The sequence below is a fragment of the Peromyscus eremicus genome, chromosome X, assembly GCF_949786415.1.
Source record: "Peromyscus eremicus chromosome X, PerEre_H2_v1, whole genome shotgun sequence".
NCBI lineage: Eukaryota > Metazoa > Chordata > Mammalia > Rodentia > Cricetidae > Peromyscus > Peromyscus eremicus.
The window spans coordinates 133,366,315-133,386,517 of NC_081439.1; the positions used below are offsets into that span (position 1 = coordinate 133,366,315).

Genomic DNA, 20,203 nt, shown 5'->3' on the forward strand with positions numbered 1-20,203 from the left:
GGTAGAAGTGTTTATCTGCTCATACTCATCTGCAGATGAGTTTCAATTTTAACTGGCTATATCTAACAAAAAGTTGAAATAGCTCTAAGTGGAGAACTGAAGAACATATGAATTACTGATAGGTTTTCTAAGTATATAAATAACATCAAAGGAATTGTGCATGGTGGAAGATTGACAGGTTTGACCATATAACAATTCAAAAATGTTCGATTGAAATGAAAGCATGGATGACAGTAGATGGCAGAAATTATTTGTTAAAACAAAGGTTTTATTTTTAAGCTATAAATTAGTGATAACATGTTGCTTTCCCTGTCAAATTGACGTAGTTTTATTTTAGTTTTGCTTTACGTAATGATCAGTTTGGATGTGGCTGCTGTTCTGTATTGCTGGTGGTAAATGGGACTCCAAGCTGCTCTAGTCTTTCTGAAGGACAATTTATTTTATTGTTATTTAAAGCCAGTTCTCACTGTATAGACCAGGCTGGCCTCAAACTTGTGACAGTCCTCCTGATCCTGCTTCCTGAATGTTGAGATTATATATACAAGCCTGGCCCAAAATTATAACAGTTATATTTGTGTTGGATACAAGACAGAATGGAAACACAAAAATTTATGAATGTGTTGTAGCAATTATAACTCACACTCTGGAGTCCAACAGCCTGACTTTGAAGACTAAATATATGGTCTACTTAGCCCTGTGGCTGTGAATTATCAAAGTTAGTGCAGTTTTCTAAACATCTGATTTTTTTTCTTGAGACAGTGTCTCACTGTGTAACCCTTGGCTGCCCTGGAACTCAAAATGTAGACCAGGCTGGCTTCAAACTCACAGAGATCAATCTGCCTCTGCCTCTGCCTCTGCCTCCCAAGTGCTGGGATTAAAGGCATGTGCCACCATACCCAGCTAAACATCTGATTTTTGTATTTGTAAAAGAGGTAATGGATTGGAGAAGTGGATCAGTAGTTAAGAGCACTTGCTGCTCTTTTAGAGTACCTAAGTTCAGTCTCCCAACACCTACACAATGGCTCACAATCATCTGCTACTTGAGTTCCAGGGGATCTGATGCTCTCTTATCATCTCCGTGGGTACCAAGTACACTGTGGTGAACAGGCATACATGTAGGCAAAATACTCAGACACATAAAAAAATCTTTAAAAGTAAAAAATAAGAGATAAATAAATAAACGTAGGTGGTATTGCATGTGTGTTGTGAGACTTAATTGAGATAATGCAGATCAAATATTTACCATTATTTTTATTTGGCACATGCCAGTGTTCCATAAATGGTAGTGACTCTGGCACCCCATAATCATGAGTATATCGATAATTATTGTCACTTATTTATTTATTTGTAAGTATGAAACGCTTCATGAGTTTGTGTGTCACCCTTGTGCAGGGGCCATACTAATCTTCTCTGTATCATTTAGTATATGTGCTGCCAAAATGAACACTTTAACTTTTTTGTCTTATTTATTAATTTATTTTTGTTATTAATACTTTTGTAATTAGAAGTTAACCATGTTGAGCTGAGTACGGTGCGGTGGCTCATACTTAAAGTCCCAGCATGTGGGAGGCCAAGGCAAAAGTATTGCCACAAGTTTAAAACTAGCCTGGGCTACAGAGTGAAACTCTTAGAAAAGAGAGAAAGAAGGGAGAAGAGAAGAACTGTATTTTAATTTGGTAGCAGCAACTAATATATGAAATGTATTCAAAACGTGAGGCCAATTTAAAAAAAAGAGTCCTTGGGCCAGTGAGGTGGCTCAGTGGGTAAAGGTACTTGCTGCTAAGCCTAGCATCTTGAGTTTGATCCCTGGGACCCATGTGGTAGAAGGATAGAACCAGCTCATGCAAGTTGTCTTCTGATCTCTGCACAAATACACACAAACACACACACACACACACACACACACACACACACACACACGTAATTTCAAAAAAAAGAATCCTTTATAATACTGCGTACTAAAGATATGTTGGCCTAGAATACTTAGTAGTATTGGATATGTAGAACCTAGTCCTTGAAAATAGGTACATAAAGGCTATGTTGTATTTCAGATAAAAAATAAACATGATTTCTGTAAGTATTTGTTAGATAAATAATAATGACACTAACTGAATCAAATAATTAGCTTTGTTCTCAGTGTTCTTGATTGGAAGGGACAGAATAATCATCTAAAATATCAGATGTTTCACTCCCAACTTGACTGGCTCCTGCACTGAGTTCAGTAGAGTTGAGGGCTCTGGGAGAGATGTTTTTACATTACAGAGTTGTAAGGAGGGCATATCCTTTTTATATGATTAACGGATAATTCATTCATTCATCCTTTTGCCTAAACCTTCCAATGTGCTGGGCTAACAGGCATGTGCTACCACTGCTGGTTTATGCAATGCTGGGAATCAAATCCAGGGCTTCATACACATTAAGCAAGTACTCTATCAACTGAGCCACATCTCCATCCCCCTTTTGAAATTTTATTTTGAGACAGAGTTTTGCTAAGTTGCCCAGGAAGAACTTGAATTTAAGAGCTGTCTCTCCTTCTCAAGTAATTGGGATTACAGAAATGAGACACTGAACCTGGTTCTAATCATTTTTAAAAGGTTACTTTTTAAAAGATTATTCATTTGGTCTCTTTACAATTTCACTAGTGCCTTGTCTTTGGAAATTGTTGGTGGAGGGTTCATATAGAATCCAGGTCTCATAGTGAATGTCTGCTGACTCCACCATTGACCATTCACATCACATGGCTTGATGGAGAATTCATTGTATTTTGGTTCCAGAAAGATACTAATTCTGGGGACAGAGTAAGGACCATTATATTTAAAGTTCAAGTGTATCTTCAAAAATTATATTTGAGTGTTCAGAAATTGGTACCTCAGTTAACTACACAGATAACTACTATTTCCTCATGAAATATTTCCTCAACATTTAAGTAAACCAAAAAACTAGAGGTTGAACAGATTGCTCAGTAGTTAAGAGCACTTGCTGCTCATCCAAAAGACTGGGGTGATCCTGCCCTGATTCCCAGCACTCACATTGTGAGTTGGCTCACAACTATTTGTAATTCCAGTTCCAAAGATCCATCAATTTATTCTAGCCTTCATGGTTACTTCACGCATGTGGTGCACAGATATTTATGCAGGCAAAACACACATAAACATAAAATAAAATAAATAAAAATAAAAGTTTAAAAAAAATAAACTTAAGTTTGATTTATTTATTTTATGTATATGAGTGCTCTATCTGCATGTATTCCTTTATGCCAGAAGAGGTCATATGGTCCTACTATAGTTGGTTGTGAGCCACCATGTGGCTGCTGGGAATTGAACTAAGGATCTCTGGAAGAGCAGGTAGTGCTCTTAACTGCTGAGCCATCTCTCCAGCCTGAACAATAAACTTTTTATTACAGAGTATTATGTTACAGTTGTTACTCAATTTATTGGTATACAATTGTTTATAATATCCTCTTATAGTCCTTTTTATTTCATTGGCATTTAAAAAGATTTATTTATTTTTATGTGTATGAGTGTTGTGCCTAAATGCTTGCCTGTGCACCATGTGTGTGCAGTGCCCACAGAGGCCAGAAGAAGTTGTTGGATCCCCTACAACTGTAGTTACATGTGGTTGTAAGCTGCCATGTGGGTACTGGGAACTGAACTGAGTTCCTTGTGCTGGCTAGTTTTATGTCAACTTGACACAAACTAAAGTCATTTGAGAGGAGGGAACCTCAATTAAGATAATGTCTCCATAAGATCCGGCTGTAGGCAGGCTTGTAAAACATTTTCTTAATTAGTGACTGGAGGCCGGGTGGTGGTGGCACACGCCTTTAATCCCAGCACTCGGGAGGCAGAGCCAGGCGGATCTCTGTGAGTTCGAGGCCAGCCTGGTCTACAGAGCAAGATCCAGGAAAGGCGCAAAGCTACACAGAGAAACCCTGTCTCGAAAAACCAAAAAAAAAAAAAAAATAGTGACTGGATGGGGGAGGGCCCAGCCAGTGGTGAGTGGTGCCATCCCTGGGCTGGTGGTCCTGAGTTCTGTAAGAAAGCAGGCAAGCCAGGAGGAGAAAGCCAGTAAGCAGCACCCCTCTGCAACAGCTCCTGCCTTCAGGATCCTGCCCTGCTTGAGTTCCTGTCATGGCTTCCTTCACTGATGAACAGCAATGCTGAAGTGTAAGCCAAATAAACCCTTTCCTCCATAATTTGCTTTTTGTCATGGTGTTTTATTATAGCAATAGAAACCTAACTACGACAGTCCCCTGCAAGAGCAGCCAGTGTTCTTAACTGCTGAACCATCTCCCGAGCCTCATCTTTGCCACTGGTTTTAATTATCCTTTCCAACTCTAATTTTAGTTATTTGAATAATCCTTCCTTTCCCCCTTAGTTTATCTTGCTAAAGTTGTGTTGGTTTTAAAAAGCAAATTTTTGCTTCCTTCTGTTGATTTTATGTTCTCTGTTCTATTTTATCTACTATTTATTATCCATTTCTTTCTGCTTGGTTTAGGTTTAGTCAAATTTTTCTCTTTGAGGTATAAAATTGGGTTGTTGGCTTATTTTCTTGTTTATTACTGTATTTGTATATGCGGTGTGTGTACACACATGGCATGGTACACATGGCATGCAGATCAGAGAACAAGTTTTGGGGGTCAGTTCTCTTGTTCTACTGTAGTTTCCATGCATTAAATTGAAATTGTCAGAGTTTCATGACAAGTGCTTTTACCCTCTGAACCATCATAATCTCTATTTTAATGTTCTTGAACTTTTGTTTTGTTTTCAGACAGGGTCTTAAATAGATAAATTTCTGGAACTCTTTATCTGCATCTGTAGCAAAGTAGATTTCTTTTAAATTTTCATTTATTTATTTATTCATTTATTCATTTAGGTTTTTGGTATGGGGTTTCTCTGTGTAGGTTTCTCTGTGTAGCCCTGACTGTCCTGGAACTTGCTTTGTGGATCATACTGGCCTTGAACTCAAAGATCAACCTGCCTCTGCTTCCCAAGTGCTGGGATTAAAGGCGTGTACCACCATGCTCAACTTTAAAAAATATTTATTACATGTGTGTGCATGTGTGTGCTTTTGCATGCACATGTGTATGATGTGTGGAGGTGTGCTATGACATGATATACATGTCAAGGTTAGAGAACAACTTTCTGGAGTTCTCCTTCTACTGTTTGGGTCCTGGAAATCTGATTCAGGTCATTATGCTTGCTCAACAAATACCTTTACCCACTGAGCGATCTTGCTTTTCTTATTAATTCTTTTTCAGTGTACAGATACGTAGCTATAAATAATCTGTGTTGACTTTTTTCATCAAAAAATATTTTGCTTCATCTCATAATAGATTAACTACGTTTTCATTTTCATTTGTCTCAGGGTTTCTTTTCATTTCTCTTATGAGTTCTTTACCCCATTTGTTGTTTAAGAGTATCTTGTTTAATTTATTCATCTGTGGATTTTCTACTTTTCCTCATGCCATTCATTTCTAGTTTCCTTATGCTGTAATCAGAAAAAATACTTTTAAATTTTGCTAAGATAACTATGGCCAAACATGTGGTGTATTCTGGGGAGAGAGTTCCATGTACATTTGAGAATAGATATGAGCCAGATATTATAATGCAGGCCTGTAATCCCAACACTAGAAAGGCTGAAACAGAAAGATCACAAGTTAGAGACCAGCCTGAGATACTGAGTGAGTTCCAGGTTTGCTTGAGCTATATCAAGAGGTCCTGTCTAAAATTTTAAAAAGAGAATTAGTTCATTATTAATTGAAGTATTTTATATAAAATTTAAGGCTTATTTCCATCCATTCAGAAGTTACTTGAGTCAGAACTATATCCCAACTTTATTTTTTTAATTCCTTCTTTTTTTCCTTTTTTTTCATTTTCTATCTATCTATATATCTACCTACCTACCTACCTGCTTACCTACCTACCTATCTTTATTGCTGTGATATGAGCACAGGGTGACAACTGCCCAATGGTCATCACATTTCCCATGTATAGCATGAATTTTAGATTTAAGAAATATGAAATACTGAAGATCTCTCTGCTTTTCAGCCCAAATCTTATTCCCATGTTCTTATTAAAGCTTGTGGCTTAAATTTTTTTTTTATTTTATAATATAAGTTAATTTTACATATCAGCCACGGATTCCCCTGTCCTCCCTCCTCCCGCCCTGGACTCCCTCCCTGCCCTCCCCCCAACCCACCCCCCATTCCCATCTCCTCCAGGGCAAGGACTCCCCTAGGGATTCAGCTCAGCCTGGTGGATTCAGTTGAGGCAGGTCCAGTCCCCTCCTCCCTTCATCCAGGCTGAGCCAAATGTCCCTGCATAGGCCCCAGGCTCCAAACAGCCAGCTCATGCACTAAGGATAGGTCCTACTGCCTGGGGGCCTCCCAAACAGTTCAAGCTAATCAACTGTCTCATTTATCCAGAGGGCTTGATCCAGTTGGGGGCTCCTCAGCTATTGGTTCATAGTTCGTGTGTTTCCACTAGTTTGGCTATTTGTCCCTGTGCTTTTTCCAATCATGGTCTCAATATCTCTCGCTCATACAGTCCCTCCTCTCTCTCGCTGATTTGACTGCTGGAGCTCCACCTGGGGCCTGGCCATGGTTCTCTGCATCCGCTTCCATCAGTCATTGGATGAGAGTTCTACCACGACAGTTAGGGTGTTTGGCCATCCGATCACCAGAGTTGGGAATCAGTCTCCCCCAAGACCCAGCTATACCACTCTTGGGCATATTCCCAAGGAATGCTCAATCATACCACAAGGGCACATGCTCAGCTATGTTCATAGCAGCATTATTTGTAATATCCAGAACCTGGAAACAACCTAGAGGCCCTTCAACTGAAGAATGGATAAATAAAATGTGGTACATATACACAATGGAGTACTACTCAGCAGAGAAAAACAGTGACATCATGAGGTTTGCAGGCAAATGGATAGATCTAGAAAAAATCATCCTGAGTGAGGTAACCCAGACTCAGAAAGACAAACATAGTATGTACTCACTCATAGGTGGATACTAGATGTAAAACAAAGGATGACTAAACTGCTACTCACAACTCCAGGGAGGCTACCTACTAAAGAGGACTCTAAGAAAGACACAGGGATCGCCCAACAACAGAGTAATGAATGAGATCTACATGAGCAAACTGGACATGAGGGGGGGTAATGAAGGGCAACGGTCGAGGGAAAGAGCTTAGGGGAGCAGGAGATCCCAGCTGGATCAAGAACAGAGAGGGAGAACAAGCAAAGAGATACCATGATAAATGAAGACCCCATGGGAATAGGAAGAAGCAAAGTGCTAGAGAGGTCCCCAGAAATCCACAAAGATACCTCCACAATAGACTACTGGCAATGGTAGAGAGAAAGTCCGAACTGACCTACTCTGGTGATCGGGTGGCTTAAATTTGATTGTGGAGTTGAATCAATTCTGTTTAAGGCTTCTACATGTTTCAGTCTATCACATACACCTGCATAATTATAAGCCCTGTTCATTTCTCCTTACTCCTAGCAAAGTTAAGCTTTAGGCAAAGCCCTATCATTTACCTTTCTCTGTCTTAAATGAGAAGAGTGGTCACTGTTCTCTACTCATAATCTATTCATTGTTCCTTTCTAGAACATAATGTATTTGAAATTACTTTTGTATTCATACTTAATAGATATTTTTCTTTCGTATTTTATTACCTATATTTTCTATAGTGAGAGGAAGGGTTTTTGTGGCTTTCTATATTCTAGCTAGTAGAACTACCAGATCACTTTGGATTTAGTTAGGAATTGAGATAATTCAAGTTTAGGCTTCTAGTCCCTATATTTAGTTAGGGTTTCTATTGCTGTGACAAAATACTTTAACTGTGGTGATATTGTGTTCCCCAAAATATTATGCACCCTAATAAACTTATCTGGGATCAGAGAACAGAACAGCCACTAGATACAGAGGCCAGAAAATGGTGGCACACACACCTTTAATCCTAGCATTCCGAAGGCAGAGATCCATCTGGATCTTTGTGAGTTCAAAGCCACACTGGAAACATCCAGGCATGGTGGTGACTCACGCCTTCAATCCCAGGAAGTGATGGTAGGAAGCAGAAAGGTATATAAGGCATGAAAACCAGGAACTAGAGCTGGTTAAGCTTTTAGGCCTTTGAGCAACAGTTCAGCTGTGATTCATTCTGGATGAGGACTCAGAGGCTTCCAGTCTGAGGAAACAGGATCAGCTGAGGAATTGGCAAGGTGAGGTGGCTGTGGCTTGTTCTGCTTCTCTGATATTTCAGCGTTCACCCCAATACCTGGCTCTGGGTTTGTTTTTATTAATAAGAACTTTTAAGATTCATGTTACATCTGGCACCCAACGTTCATGGTACAAATTCGAGAAAAAGCCTTGTGGGCCCCAGCTCAGACCCGAGCTACACTCAGCCAGTTGTGGTGGCACACTGGTTGGATTTACTGAAGGAGGCAGAGGCAGGAGGATCCTGAGTTTGAGGCTGGCCTAGGAGGCTTGCTACAAAGAAGCTGTGGCCGTGGCCGAGCCACAAATGGTGGTGGTAGGACCATGGAGTCAGAGGCTACTGCTCTGAGTTGCTGGCTACTTCTCATAGTGTTGGTGACTGCAGTGATGCTGCTACCTGGGACAAAGGGTTTACTGCTGCTTGTTCAGAGAAGAATTGCCAGGACCATCGTGTTACAAGAAAGCATTGGCAAAGGTCAGTTTGGAAAAGTTTGGCAAGACAAATGATGGGGAGAAATTGCTGTGAAGATTTTCTCTTCTAGGGAAGAACACTCATGGTTCCGAGAGACAGATATTTATCAGACTGTAATTGCTCCAAACCCCAGAGGAGGCACAAAAAAAAAAAATTCTAAAGGGAACCATGACCACGCCTAACAGCAACTTTGAAATCTTCAAAAGGATGATGGGACCCCACAATGATGATTCCACATGGACTATGGTAAAGCCATTAAGCTGATTAACACCAAGGAAAGATCGGCTTTGGACTACAAACTGCTCAAGACAATTTCAAAATTGCTAGCTGAGATGATCCAGATTCACAGACTACTGGAGCAAGGACTTGAGATAAGCCCTGCACTTTCCCATTATGCAGAAACTGGACAAATGATACAGGACTTGACAATTAACCCCAAAATTTTCTTTTCAGGATCCCCTAAAGATGTCTTTGCCCCCAGAAAGCAGGAAGTAATTTTAAGAAAAATGATGCCCAAATTCCTAAGAAGTGGGGTGGGTATTTTTGGTCATTCAATGGCTTATGGATAATTGTCATTGTTTATGATGGTTGGTTACAAATTGTTAATTGTTAATGGTCAGGAAAAAAGCTGAACAAGGAGATTAGATTCAGAGTTTTCGTTTGAAAAAAAAAGAAAAAGAAGAAAAGAATATAGCTATGAGGTAGATCATTGACTCTACTCTGAGGAAAAAAGGTAAAGAAATAATAGGATAAATGGGTAGATCACTGAATATATCTAAAAAGAAAAAGGGGAAGATATAAAAATGACAAAAGGTAGATTATTGAATCTATTATGAAAAGAAAAAAGAGGGAATATGGATATGATAAGATAAAAAGGGAGATTATTGAATACACTTTTAAAAAGGAACTACTTGTTTTAAATAGGATAAGTAATGAAAATTTTTATCTGAATTTGTCAAATGATAATGGACTGGACATTGTTAATTTATATAATGGAGTTTTTTGTCTGAATCTGTCAAATGTTAATGGACTAGACATTGTTAGGGTAATTCTTGACTGTATATATTGTGTATACTTATTGGATATAGATTTTCTTGTATTAGTTATAAGCTTTTTTAAAATTTTAGACAAAAAAGGGGAAATGTGGTGATATTGTGTTCCCCAAAATATTGTGCACCCTAATAAACTTATCTGGGATCAGAGAACAGAACAGCCACTAGATACAAAGGCCAGAAAATGGTGGCACGCACACACACACACACACACACACACACACACACACACACACACGCCTTTAATCCTAGTATTCCAAAGGCAGAGATCTGCCTGGATCTCTGTGAGTTCAAGGCCACACTGGAGACAGCCAGGCATGGTGACTCACGCCTTTAATCCCAGGAAGTGATGGTAAGAAGCAGAAAGGTATAAAAGGCATGAAAACCAGGAACTAGAGCTGGTTAAGCTTTAGGCTTTTGAGCAGCAGTTCAGCTGAGATTCATTCTGGATGAGGACTCGGAGGCTTCCAGTCTGAGGAAACAGGATCAGCTGAGGAATTGGTGAGGTGAGGTGTCTATGGCTTGTTCTGCTTCTCTGATATTTCAGCATTCATCCCAGTACCTAGCTGTGGGTTTGTTTTTTATTAATAAGACCTTTAAGATTCGTGCTACATATAACCAAAAAGCAAGTTGAGGAGGAAAGGGTATATTTGGCTTATTCTTCCAGATCATAGTTCATCACTGGAGGAAGTCAGGACAGGAACTCAAAAAGGGCAGGATCCTGGAGGCAGGTGCTGATGCAGAGGCCATGGAGGGGTGCTGCTTACTGGCTTGCTCATCATGGCTTGCTCAGCCTGCTTTCTTATAGAACCCAGGACCTCCACCCCAGGAATAGCACCACCCACCATGGGCTGTCCCCTCTCCTATTGATCACTAATTGAGAAAATGACTTACAGCTGGATCTCATGGAGGCATTTCCATAATTGGAGCTCCTTCCTCAAGTTGACACACAAAACCAACCAGGACAATAATATATATGTAGCTTGAGTTTTCCTGCCTGGCCCAAGGTCAAGGCAAATCTCTCTCGCCTGCCAGTCCCACAGCCGTTCAGACCTGACCAAATAAACACAGAGACTTATATTGGTTACAAACTGTATGGCCATGGCAGGCTTCTTGCTAACTGTTCTTACAGCTTAAATTAATCCATTTCCATTAATCTATGCCTTGCCACATGGCTCGTGGCTTACCGGCATCTTCACATGCGGCTTGTCATGGTGGCGGCTGGCAGTGTCTCTCTCACCCAGCTTCCTGTTCTCTCCAATTCTCCTCTCTGTTAGTCCCGCCTATACTTCCTGCCTGGCCACTGGCCAATCAGTGATTTATTTATTGACCAATCAGCAACACATTTGACATACAGACCATCCCACAGCATATATAGTTCTCTTTTTGTTCCTAGTATGTTTACCATCATATGCCTGAGAACAGTTTGCAGAGCTTCTCTACCCTTGCATGTCCTCAGCTATAATTTTGTCATTCTGAACTCATCAGTACTTTTGAAAACTCTTTGTAACTTCTTTCCTATAAGTTTCCTCATTTAGAATCATATTTTTCTGGGAAAACTGGATCTAACTGTGAGGCTTGTCTCTGAAATTTTCTCCCTCTTTAGTTGTTGGCCCTGCCATTACTAACTGTTTTGGTAGCTCTCCAGTGACTTCTGTCAGACGGTTATTTAACTGAGTTTTAATTGTTTTTAGTAGGAAGATTGGTTATAAAACTAGTTCATTATCAGAGGCAGAATCTCTGTCATAAGCTTTAGATATCTATGGTTTACCTTGGTTCTAGGATTTGAGTTTTGGTCAACTAACAGAAACTCTGCAGTTTCTTCAATGAATTTAAGGAAATGTATGTTCAAATATGGTATACTCTTGGGACCATTTATGCTTATACACCCAGCAAATTTAGTTGGAAACCTTGTTAAGGGGACTAAGAGTAGCAGACTGACTTCTTTAGTGTTTCTGGACTCATCATTAATAATAATCACTGTGTTTTACCCCACAAAGTGGCCTTCTTCAAAGGCCACTATTGTATATTGTTTCATTAACTCTCTCCTGATTATGTAAATATGGATAAGTGAAGGATAATTGTAATCTCCTATCATGTATGTTTCATCTAAGTTATGATATAGGACCCAAAGACACTTTGGTGGGTAGGAAGAGAAAGCAGCAGAGAACTAGATCTTATTCTACTTTACTACCATGTACCCATGGATTTCATAATGTAGAAGGCTCCCAGACTGGATCATCCACTGACCCCACTGTTAATGTAGAGTTTAGGTATATTGTGAGTGAGAAATATATACAGGTAGCTTGATTGGACTTACAACAAGCTTGTCTGTACCTTCCATTCTATCATGGAATGGGAGTATGTATAAATATCTTATGTAGTTTTATCCATAGAAGAGAATAAAAATTGAGGGATGCTCAATTTTTATTTTATGTGAATAATTCCATCTACAAAATGCATCTGATAGAGTCACTGCATTGGAGTCAGTTTATTCAGCTTCATGGCAACTTATTGACTAAAAGCATTATTAGTTGTTTCTTTTATTTGGAAAGTTGGCCATATTAATTTTGAATTCCTAAAGGTTTCTGTTAAATTTGCAGAAATGGATTTAAATTCACTAAGGGACTAGAGAAGGAGTGTACAAATAGACTTCTACTTTGCTCTCCAGAAAAGCCCAATTTGAACTCTCTCCACTGTCAAATTGAGCAACTTAATGTAATATGTAATCTTTGTAATCTTTAATGTAATATGTAATCTTTGAAGCACTCCATATTCCAAAATCATTAAAGTGTAGAGAACTTATTCTAATTAAGGGATAAAATGTGACCTAAATTGGTTGCCTTGCAGGTATGAAAGAATTGAAATCCCAATCCATATTGTACCTCATATCACTATTGGGAAAGTATGCCTTGAATCTGCAGTAGAGCTGCCAAAGATCCTGTGTCAGGAAGAACAAGATGCATATAGAAGGATTCACAGGTAGCAACTCTTATTGTTTCTCTTGTTAACTTCAATGAAGACCCTTTATCTAACAGCTCAGCTCTTGAGTCCCCTTTCCTTCTACCTGTCTGGGAGAGAGCTTCACAGCAGCTTCAAATCATGTTTCTCACACCATATTGTAATGATCTCTTTGACATTGCTATCCTGCCTCATATGTTTTGGATCCTTCAAGTCAAAACACATTTCCTTTTCTGGTTGTGAAAATAAACCACAACATCCTAGTGGTCCCATTATGTAGTACTGGGCCTTGTCTACTAAATGTGTAGTGTATCAAGAGCTTTAGTGAGAGATAGTAATTTCATAATTATGTCTTTGAATTATCTTTTGAATTTTTAAATAAAACCATATCCCCAAAATAAATTTAAAATGAACAATGGTGGGAACTCAAATCATTGTGTTCATCTAATCCAATTGGCAAAGGTCTGATGCAGGTTATTAAATTTTATTAAACACCTGACCATTTTGATTCTGCTTCATTGCTAACCTAAAGTACCTTATCCCTTTAGCCTTACACATCTGGACTCAGTAACCAAGATCCATAATGGCTCGGGTAAGCTTTTTTTTTCTGGAGTATATGAAGTGATCTCTGACATACTCATTTTATAGAAGCAACTTTAGTTTATTTTGGAGTTTTCTTCTCAAGAAATTTAACTAATCTTGCTCCATACATTTCTTTGAAACCCTACAGATCCTTAAATACTATAAATGTGGCTTTATGATAAGACAGAAGGAAAACCAGAAAAACTTTTTTATAGACTAGCTCAGTGTTGTGCTGGTATACGTTTAAATACTACCTCTTAGGGAACCCCAGTTCCTGTAGTATTCCATAGCATGGATGCTCAGTAACTTCCAGAAATTTTAGCAATATACCATTATGAACTGGTTTTATCACATTACTACCAACCTTTTGTATTAAGAGTTGGAAGAGATAGTCAGATAGAGGAAAGGGAATATATCAGGCAGGAAGTTTTCCATGTGAATAAATAGAGGAGGAATTCCTGGGTAAATCTAAGGAGCAAAAAACTCAGTATTAGTATACGTACCAATTTACTTTTTTCAACATACACACATCCCTAGCTACACTTACTATTCAGCTAACCCAGATTTCCCAATTTAATGACGAATCAAGGTGTGGTGTTGTATGTCTATAGTACCAGCTCTTGGGAGGCAGAGGTAAGAGTACTGCCATAAGTTTGAGGCCAACCTAGTCTTCACAGAGAGTTCCAGAATAAAACCTGGCTACTGAGTGAGACCCTGACTTTAAAAAAAGTAAAACTAAAACAAAAACAGCAACAACAAAACATGTATAAACTAAGTCACTGGTGAAGAACAATGGAAAGCTTTCTTTTCTATTTTATTTGTTTGTTTGTTTGTTATTTATTTTGAGACAGGGTCTTTCTATGTAGCCTGAGCTGTCCCAGAACTCACTATGTAGACCACCCTGTTCTCAAATTCACAGTGATCTGCCTGCCTCTGCATCTAAAGTGCTGGGCTTAAAGGCATGCACCACAAAACAACCAATGGAAAGATTTCTGATTGGTAGGAAACTTCTTTGTGAAGACAAGAAAGGAAGCATGGCTTGGTATATCCCATCATTTTTTATCTCAGTATAACATGACAAAGAGTTAAGATTGGTAATGTATGGCATACAACCATACTCTAAAATCACAATGATTTAAAAAATGTAGTAACAGCTCAAAAGTAGAAAAACTGATCAGTGTACCTGGGCAGTGCCTAGAGACAGGCACTTATATATAAAAGAATTCATATTTAATAGAAAATTTTAAATTAGTGATGGATAAGCTAGTTACTAAATAGCACCCATTCATTTGTTTATTCATCCAAAAAAAAAAGTTTTAAGTACCTTTTCTCTGCCAGATAGCTTTCTAGGCACAAGAAACTTCCATAGACTTAATTCTATTTCCATTTGAGGAGACAGTAGAGTCCTACTGGAGAAGGGAACTCTTCTGTGCTTTCTTAGCCCTTTCACTTGAAGAAATGAAGAGCTGGCCATTTTTCTCCTTTTTTAAATTTAATTTTATTTTTTTACATAGTTAGATTTCTATTTGGCTTATGGATCTAGGGCTTCAGAATATGTATCTGCTTTGCTCAGCTCTTTTCCCCCTAGTTGACTACTGAAAATCATTTACCAGTCCTACTTATTATACTTTAGAAACTTGTTCCTCCAATTCCTTTTTCCTGTGCCCAAAACTAAGGTATTGTTGGTAGTAAAGTAGGAGCATGCCAGTGAATAGTACTTTTCATAGTTATTTCATAGTTATCTGTTTTTTTTCTTTTCTTATTGAAGTGTTTACCAAGAATTTGTGCAGCCAGATGTCAGCAGTCAGTGGGCCTCTACTACAGTGGTTGGAGGACAGATTGGAGCAAAACCAGCAGCATTTGCAGGAGTTGCAACAAGAAAAGGAAGAGCTTATGGAGGAGCTGTCTTCCCTAGAATAAAGCAAGAGGACAAAAGTGCGGTAATATTTCAGTTTGTGTGCTGAATATGGTTGAAAACTATGTATAACTCCTATGTAGACAGATAATTCTGGAGTACTTTTTATATCCCAATAAATAGTTTTATGTATATAAAAATACAAGTTGTGTTCCTAAAATTTCCCCAGAGCTTATAGAATCCTCTTACCTGTAGCTGCTGTTTTCTTTTACAGGAATATGAAAGTTTTTAAGCAGAATATGAAAGTTATTTTGTAAGGGGTATAGGAAGTACATTAGCAAGGAATATCTGGAAATAAAATGTCTGATAAGTTTATTTTAAAACTTAAAAGTACTTATTCTCTTTTTTTTTTTTTTTGAGGCAAAGTGTCAATGTGTATCCCTAGCTGCCCTGAAACTCACTATGCATACCTCACTAAGCTGCCCTCAAACTCAGAGATCCACCTGCCTCTGCCTCTGTAGTGCTGGGATTAAAGGCATGCACCACCTACCATGCTTGGCATTAAATGTTTATTCTCAATGAAAATACCCAGCATAAACTTTTTTTTTTTGAGACAGTGTCTCATTAGGTAGCCATGGCTGGTCTGGAATTCACAGAAATCCACTGGCCTCTGCTTCCTGAATGGTGGAATTAAAGATGTGCAGCAGCAACATAAACTTTTTAGAATTTGAAGTCTTGGTTTTTATTTTCAGCTATATCCATCCTATATAATAAGATAAAAGAAGAACACTTGCTATTTCTATTTTATAGTTTGATGTTTTTGCTAGTCAAGTGAATCATAAGTACTGTAGGGTTAATGGTAAGATGTGCAGGTGGCTCATTGGCACTCACATCTGTTGATTATTCTCAATTAGAATCATGTGTCAGGATTTCCTTCTTGATCTCTAAATACATATTATGCGATTACCTAAATTTGGATCTGTGTGGATGCTTTTTTAAGCAAACAATTGAGTTCTAGCTTATTTGAGTCTAAAGCAAATTCTTAGTGATCCTGTCTAAGAATTCAATTATAAGATGACCATGATTTTTTTAGGATTTAGGTTATAATAGAAATCATACTTCAAAAAATGTAATGACTCTATTTTATTATTCATTCATATGTAGCCACTAATTGATATGTGTCTTCAGAAAAAAAATTGAGCCTGTTGCATCCTGGAAACTGAAGTGGGAATTGGAAAAAGAATACAAAGAAAGAAAACAGTATCAGTCCCAACCACAGTAATAATTGGAGGTTTTGGTTTGTCTCATTTTTGCCTAGATTGTTTTTTTTTTCAAAATCTCAGAACCACTTGCATCAGAATCAGTTGAATTTCAAAATTCAAATTCAATCTTTGAGGCTAAAACCCAGAAATCTATATGACCTACTTAGCTGATTCTGAGGCATACTTGTATTTGAAAATAAATATTCTTAGGGCATATGAAATGTAAATGCTATATTTTCTCTAATTTCTTTCCACCACAATTGTTCTTTATTCATTTTCTTTTTTATAGGGCAGCTGAAAATACCGGGTATACAATTTATTAAACTAAATCAATTTTGAAAAATATAAAGTTGGAGGACTCACATTTTATAACTTCAAGACTTATATAACTTCAAGACTTACTATGAAGCTGCAGTAATCAAGATACTATGATATTTGCAGAAGAACAAATGTATAAATCAATGGAACAGGAAATAAAATTCAGAAATAAACACACAATAATATGCTTAACTAATTTTGAAAAAGTACAAAGTGATCAAGAAGAAAGGACAGTCATTTCAACAAATTGAATTTCCACAAGCCAACAAAATACATTCTAAAAGTCCCTCAAAATGTGTCATGTATTTAAATGTAAGGTGGAAAACTTAAAAAAAAATCATTCAAGAAAAATTTTCAGGAGTCAGGTACTTAATCTTCAACTCAAAATCACAGTCTGCAAGAAAAAAGTAAATATTTAGACTTCATCAAAATTAAAACTTTTTATTCTGCAAAGTATTAAGAAGAGGAAAGGCAAGAAATTACTTCCAACCCATGTAATATCTGATCAATGGAAAAGATATGCTCAAAACTCAAAAATAAACAATTCCATTAGAAAATAAAAGAAGACATAAACATTGTCACTAAAGAGGATAAATAGAAGTAATTATGTGAAAATATATTAACCCTCATAAGTCACTGGGAAGTGCAAATTAAAACTACAGTGTGGTATGGTATATACTTATCAGAATTGCTAAAGAGAAAATAGTAAAAATGCCAAATACTGTTGAGGATGTAGACTAGATTTCTCATACAATGACAGGATTGTAAAATACAGCTCCTGGGTAGAAGAGTTTGGAAATTTTTATAAAGTTAAACGTATACTTAACATGACCCAGCAGTCACACTGTCTTTGCACAAAAACTTTTACAAAATTTTTCTTGGCAGCTTTATTTGTGGTAGCTGCAAATTAGAAACAACCCAAATGTTCTGTAGTAGGTAAATGGCTAAATAAGCCATTCTTACCATGGAATACTACTCTGTAGTGGAAAGGAACACATTGCTAATATCTGTATAATTTAGATGAGCCTTGGGGCATATAGTGAATGAAAAAAAAAGCAAGTCTTAAAAAGGTCACTTACTGCCAGGCAGTGATGGCACACGTCTTTAATCCCAGCACTCAAGAGGCAGAGGCAGGCGGATCTCTGAGTTTGAGGCCAGCCTGGGCTACAGAGTGAGTTCTAGAAAAGGCTCCAAAGCTACACAAAGAAACCCTGTCTCAACGCCCCCCCCCCCCCCAAAAAAAAAGGTCACTTACTGTATGGTAGTATTTCTAGAGCATTGTTGAAATGTTAGAATTAATGAAAAGGAAGAACAGATTTCCAGAGTCAGGGACTGGACATTGTATAGCATATGTATTGTTATTGGAGTGTGACATAAGAGTTCATTTAGGCTGATGAAACAGTTTTATATCTTAAATTTAGTGTTTAGTACATAAATATGTTCCTGTGCTAGCATTTTATAGATTTATATATAGAAACATCAATGCATGTAAAATCTAGTAGAAGTGAATAAAGTCTGTAGCCTACTTAGCAGTATTATACCATTACCATAATATTGGTTTTGAAGTTCTACAGTTGAAGATCTTACTAGGACAAACCATTCCTCCTAAAGTCACCAATAACTTCCACATAGTCAAACTTATATTCTTTTTTGAAAACTGCCATTAATAAACCTCTGGCTTGACACAGTTAGTCGTTTTCCACATCTACCACTTTGTTATCATATGTTTTATTATTTCCTATCTGTTCCTTCTAAAATTCATTCATAAGCTTCTCCATGTAGTTATAAACAAATCCATTTCTCTCTCTACATCTCTGAACTCCAGACTTAGATTTCTAGCTGCCCATTATATATTTCCACTAGGCAGTCTTATTACCACATTGAATTTGATAAATCTAAGTTTTAACATGTTTCTGGCCCAACCTATATTATTTTATATTTCTTACCTTAGTGAAGGGAAGCATCCATGTACACAAATTGGAATTCAAACAGGCAACCTCAACATCTTTGTCACCTTTTAAACGGTTTGCACTGTTACAGAGTTATAGCAATTTGGATTTCTTTTAAATAATTAATTAGAGTTGGAATGTATAGAATAGGTATGTGTGAGGAGGAATGGACAGATGGGGTATCATGGTGCCTAGTGTCTGGAGTTACTTTATGAAGGCATAAGAGTTCTTAGCCTTGTAGCAGCAGGGCAGGAACAAGATTTAGTGAAAGATGTCCTGTGTCAGTACCCTCATAGTGAAGCAGAGACAATGATCCCTTTCATTAAATAAAACAATTGAGCAAATAAGTAAAGGCATTGAGGAAAATTGGAGCTAGTTTTTTCATGCTTGAGACTTTTTTTTACAGATATGTAAAAAGGAAAGATAAAATTACCCCCATGATGTTAAATGGAAATAGAAAGTTAACATGATTGTTTTAAAAGGGAATTATGTGTATCAATTGAGAGAATGATCATTTTATCTGTATACCTCCAGTTCTTACCTCTGCCCATTAAGAGGGAATAGAAATGGTACTTCAGTAGCTAATGAGCACACCTGCTACCAAGATGCTAGACTTCAAATACTGTTCTCCACTAACAGTGAATCGAATTGACTCCAGAAATGAATGCATATGTATATGGTAAACTGATTTTTAACAAAAATACCAAGACAGTTGAATGGGGGAAACCATAGTCCTTTCAACAGCTGGTGACTTGTCAACTAAATATCTGCACAGAATAATGAAGGTGGACCCCTACCCCATATCATGTATGAGTGTTAATTAAAATGTATTAAAGATTTAAATGTAAAAACTTGTAACTATTAAAATATTAAAACATCATTAAATCTTTATTACTTTGGTTTTAGCAATGGCATTTTAGAAAAAACACAAAAAGATAGTTGTTGGACCTGATGAAAATTTAGAAATGTACATCAAAAACATTAAAAAAATGAAAACTCAGAAAATGGGCCAAAACATTTATAAATAACATATCTAAGAATCTAGTATCCAGAATATATAAAGAGCTCAGACAACAACTGCAAAAAAGCAACCCAATTCAAAAGTGGACAAATACCACTTGATACTTACATAGAATAAAAATGTAAAGCCAGTCTTCTGGAAAAATGATAGACTAGCAGCTATGTGACCTAATGAAGAAGAGTGAGAATAAAATAAAATATTTCAACGAGAGGAAGGGCTTTAGAAATTCACAAAGTTAGCAATCTTAAAAATTGGAAAAGAGATGGGTGTTGCACTGGAAAGCAGCCAAGCTGAACGCAGCTCCACCCTCATTACTCTCTGGCAAGGGGAAGAGAAGCAGAATCCTCCTTCAACAGGTAATCTAGGCCACATTGAGGAAAATAGATGGATAGTTCTCCCTTCAGAACACTCCTATAGCCCTCACAAATCTCAAATCCTGTTGTAGGTTTGGTGAGACAGTGATTCCTCTGTTGGATGGGTCAGCAGTGGAGAGGAAAGCCATTTTGCCAC

General features: G+C 37.5%; 1 protein-coding gene and 1 pseudogene across 3 annotated transcripts in view; one reads left to right on the forward strand and one right to left on the reverse strand.

Moving 5' to 3' along the window:
- The window catches only part of Brcc3 (BRCA1/BRCA2-containing complex subunit 3), a 41,135-nt gene extending 22,721 nt beyond the window's left edge, over positions 1-18,414 (forward strand). For 2 of the 3 annotated variants that reach the window (XM_059249969.1, XM_059249971.1), the window contains 4 exons: positions 12,596-12,727; positions 13,255-13,298; positions 15,057-15,228; positions 16,695-18,414. In XM_059249969.1, coding sequence (XP_059105952.1) covers positions 12,596-12,727; positions 13,255-13,298; positions 15,057-15,208 — 328 coding nt within the window. In that variant the 3' untranslated portion in view covers positions 15,209-15,228; positions 16,695-18,414. The remainder of the gene's footprint in view (positions 1-12,595; positions 12,728-13,254; positions 13,299-15,056; positions 15,229-16,694) is intronic. The other variant, XM_059249970.1, reaches the window with a different exon arrangement.
- On the reverse strand, positions 1,348-1,447 carry LOC131900362 (U6 spliceosomal RNA; annotated as a pseudogene).
- Positions 18,415-20,203: the final 1,789 nt, after the last annotated feature.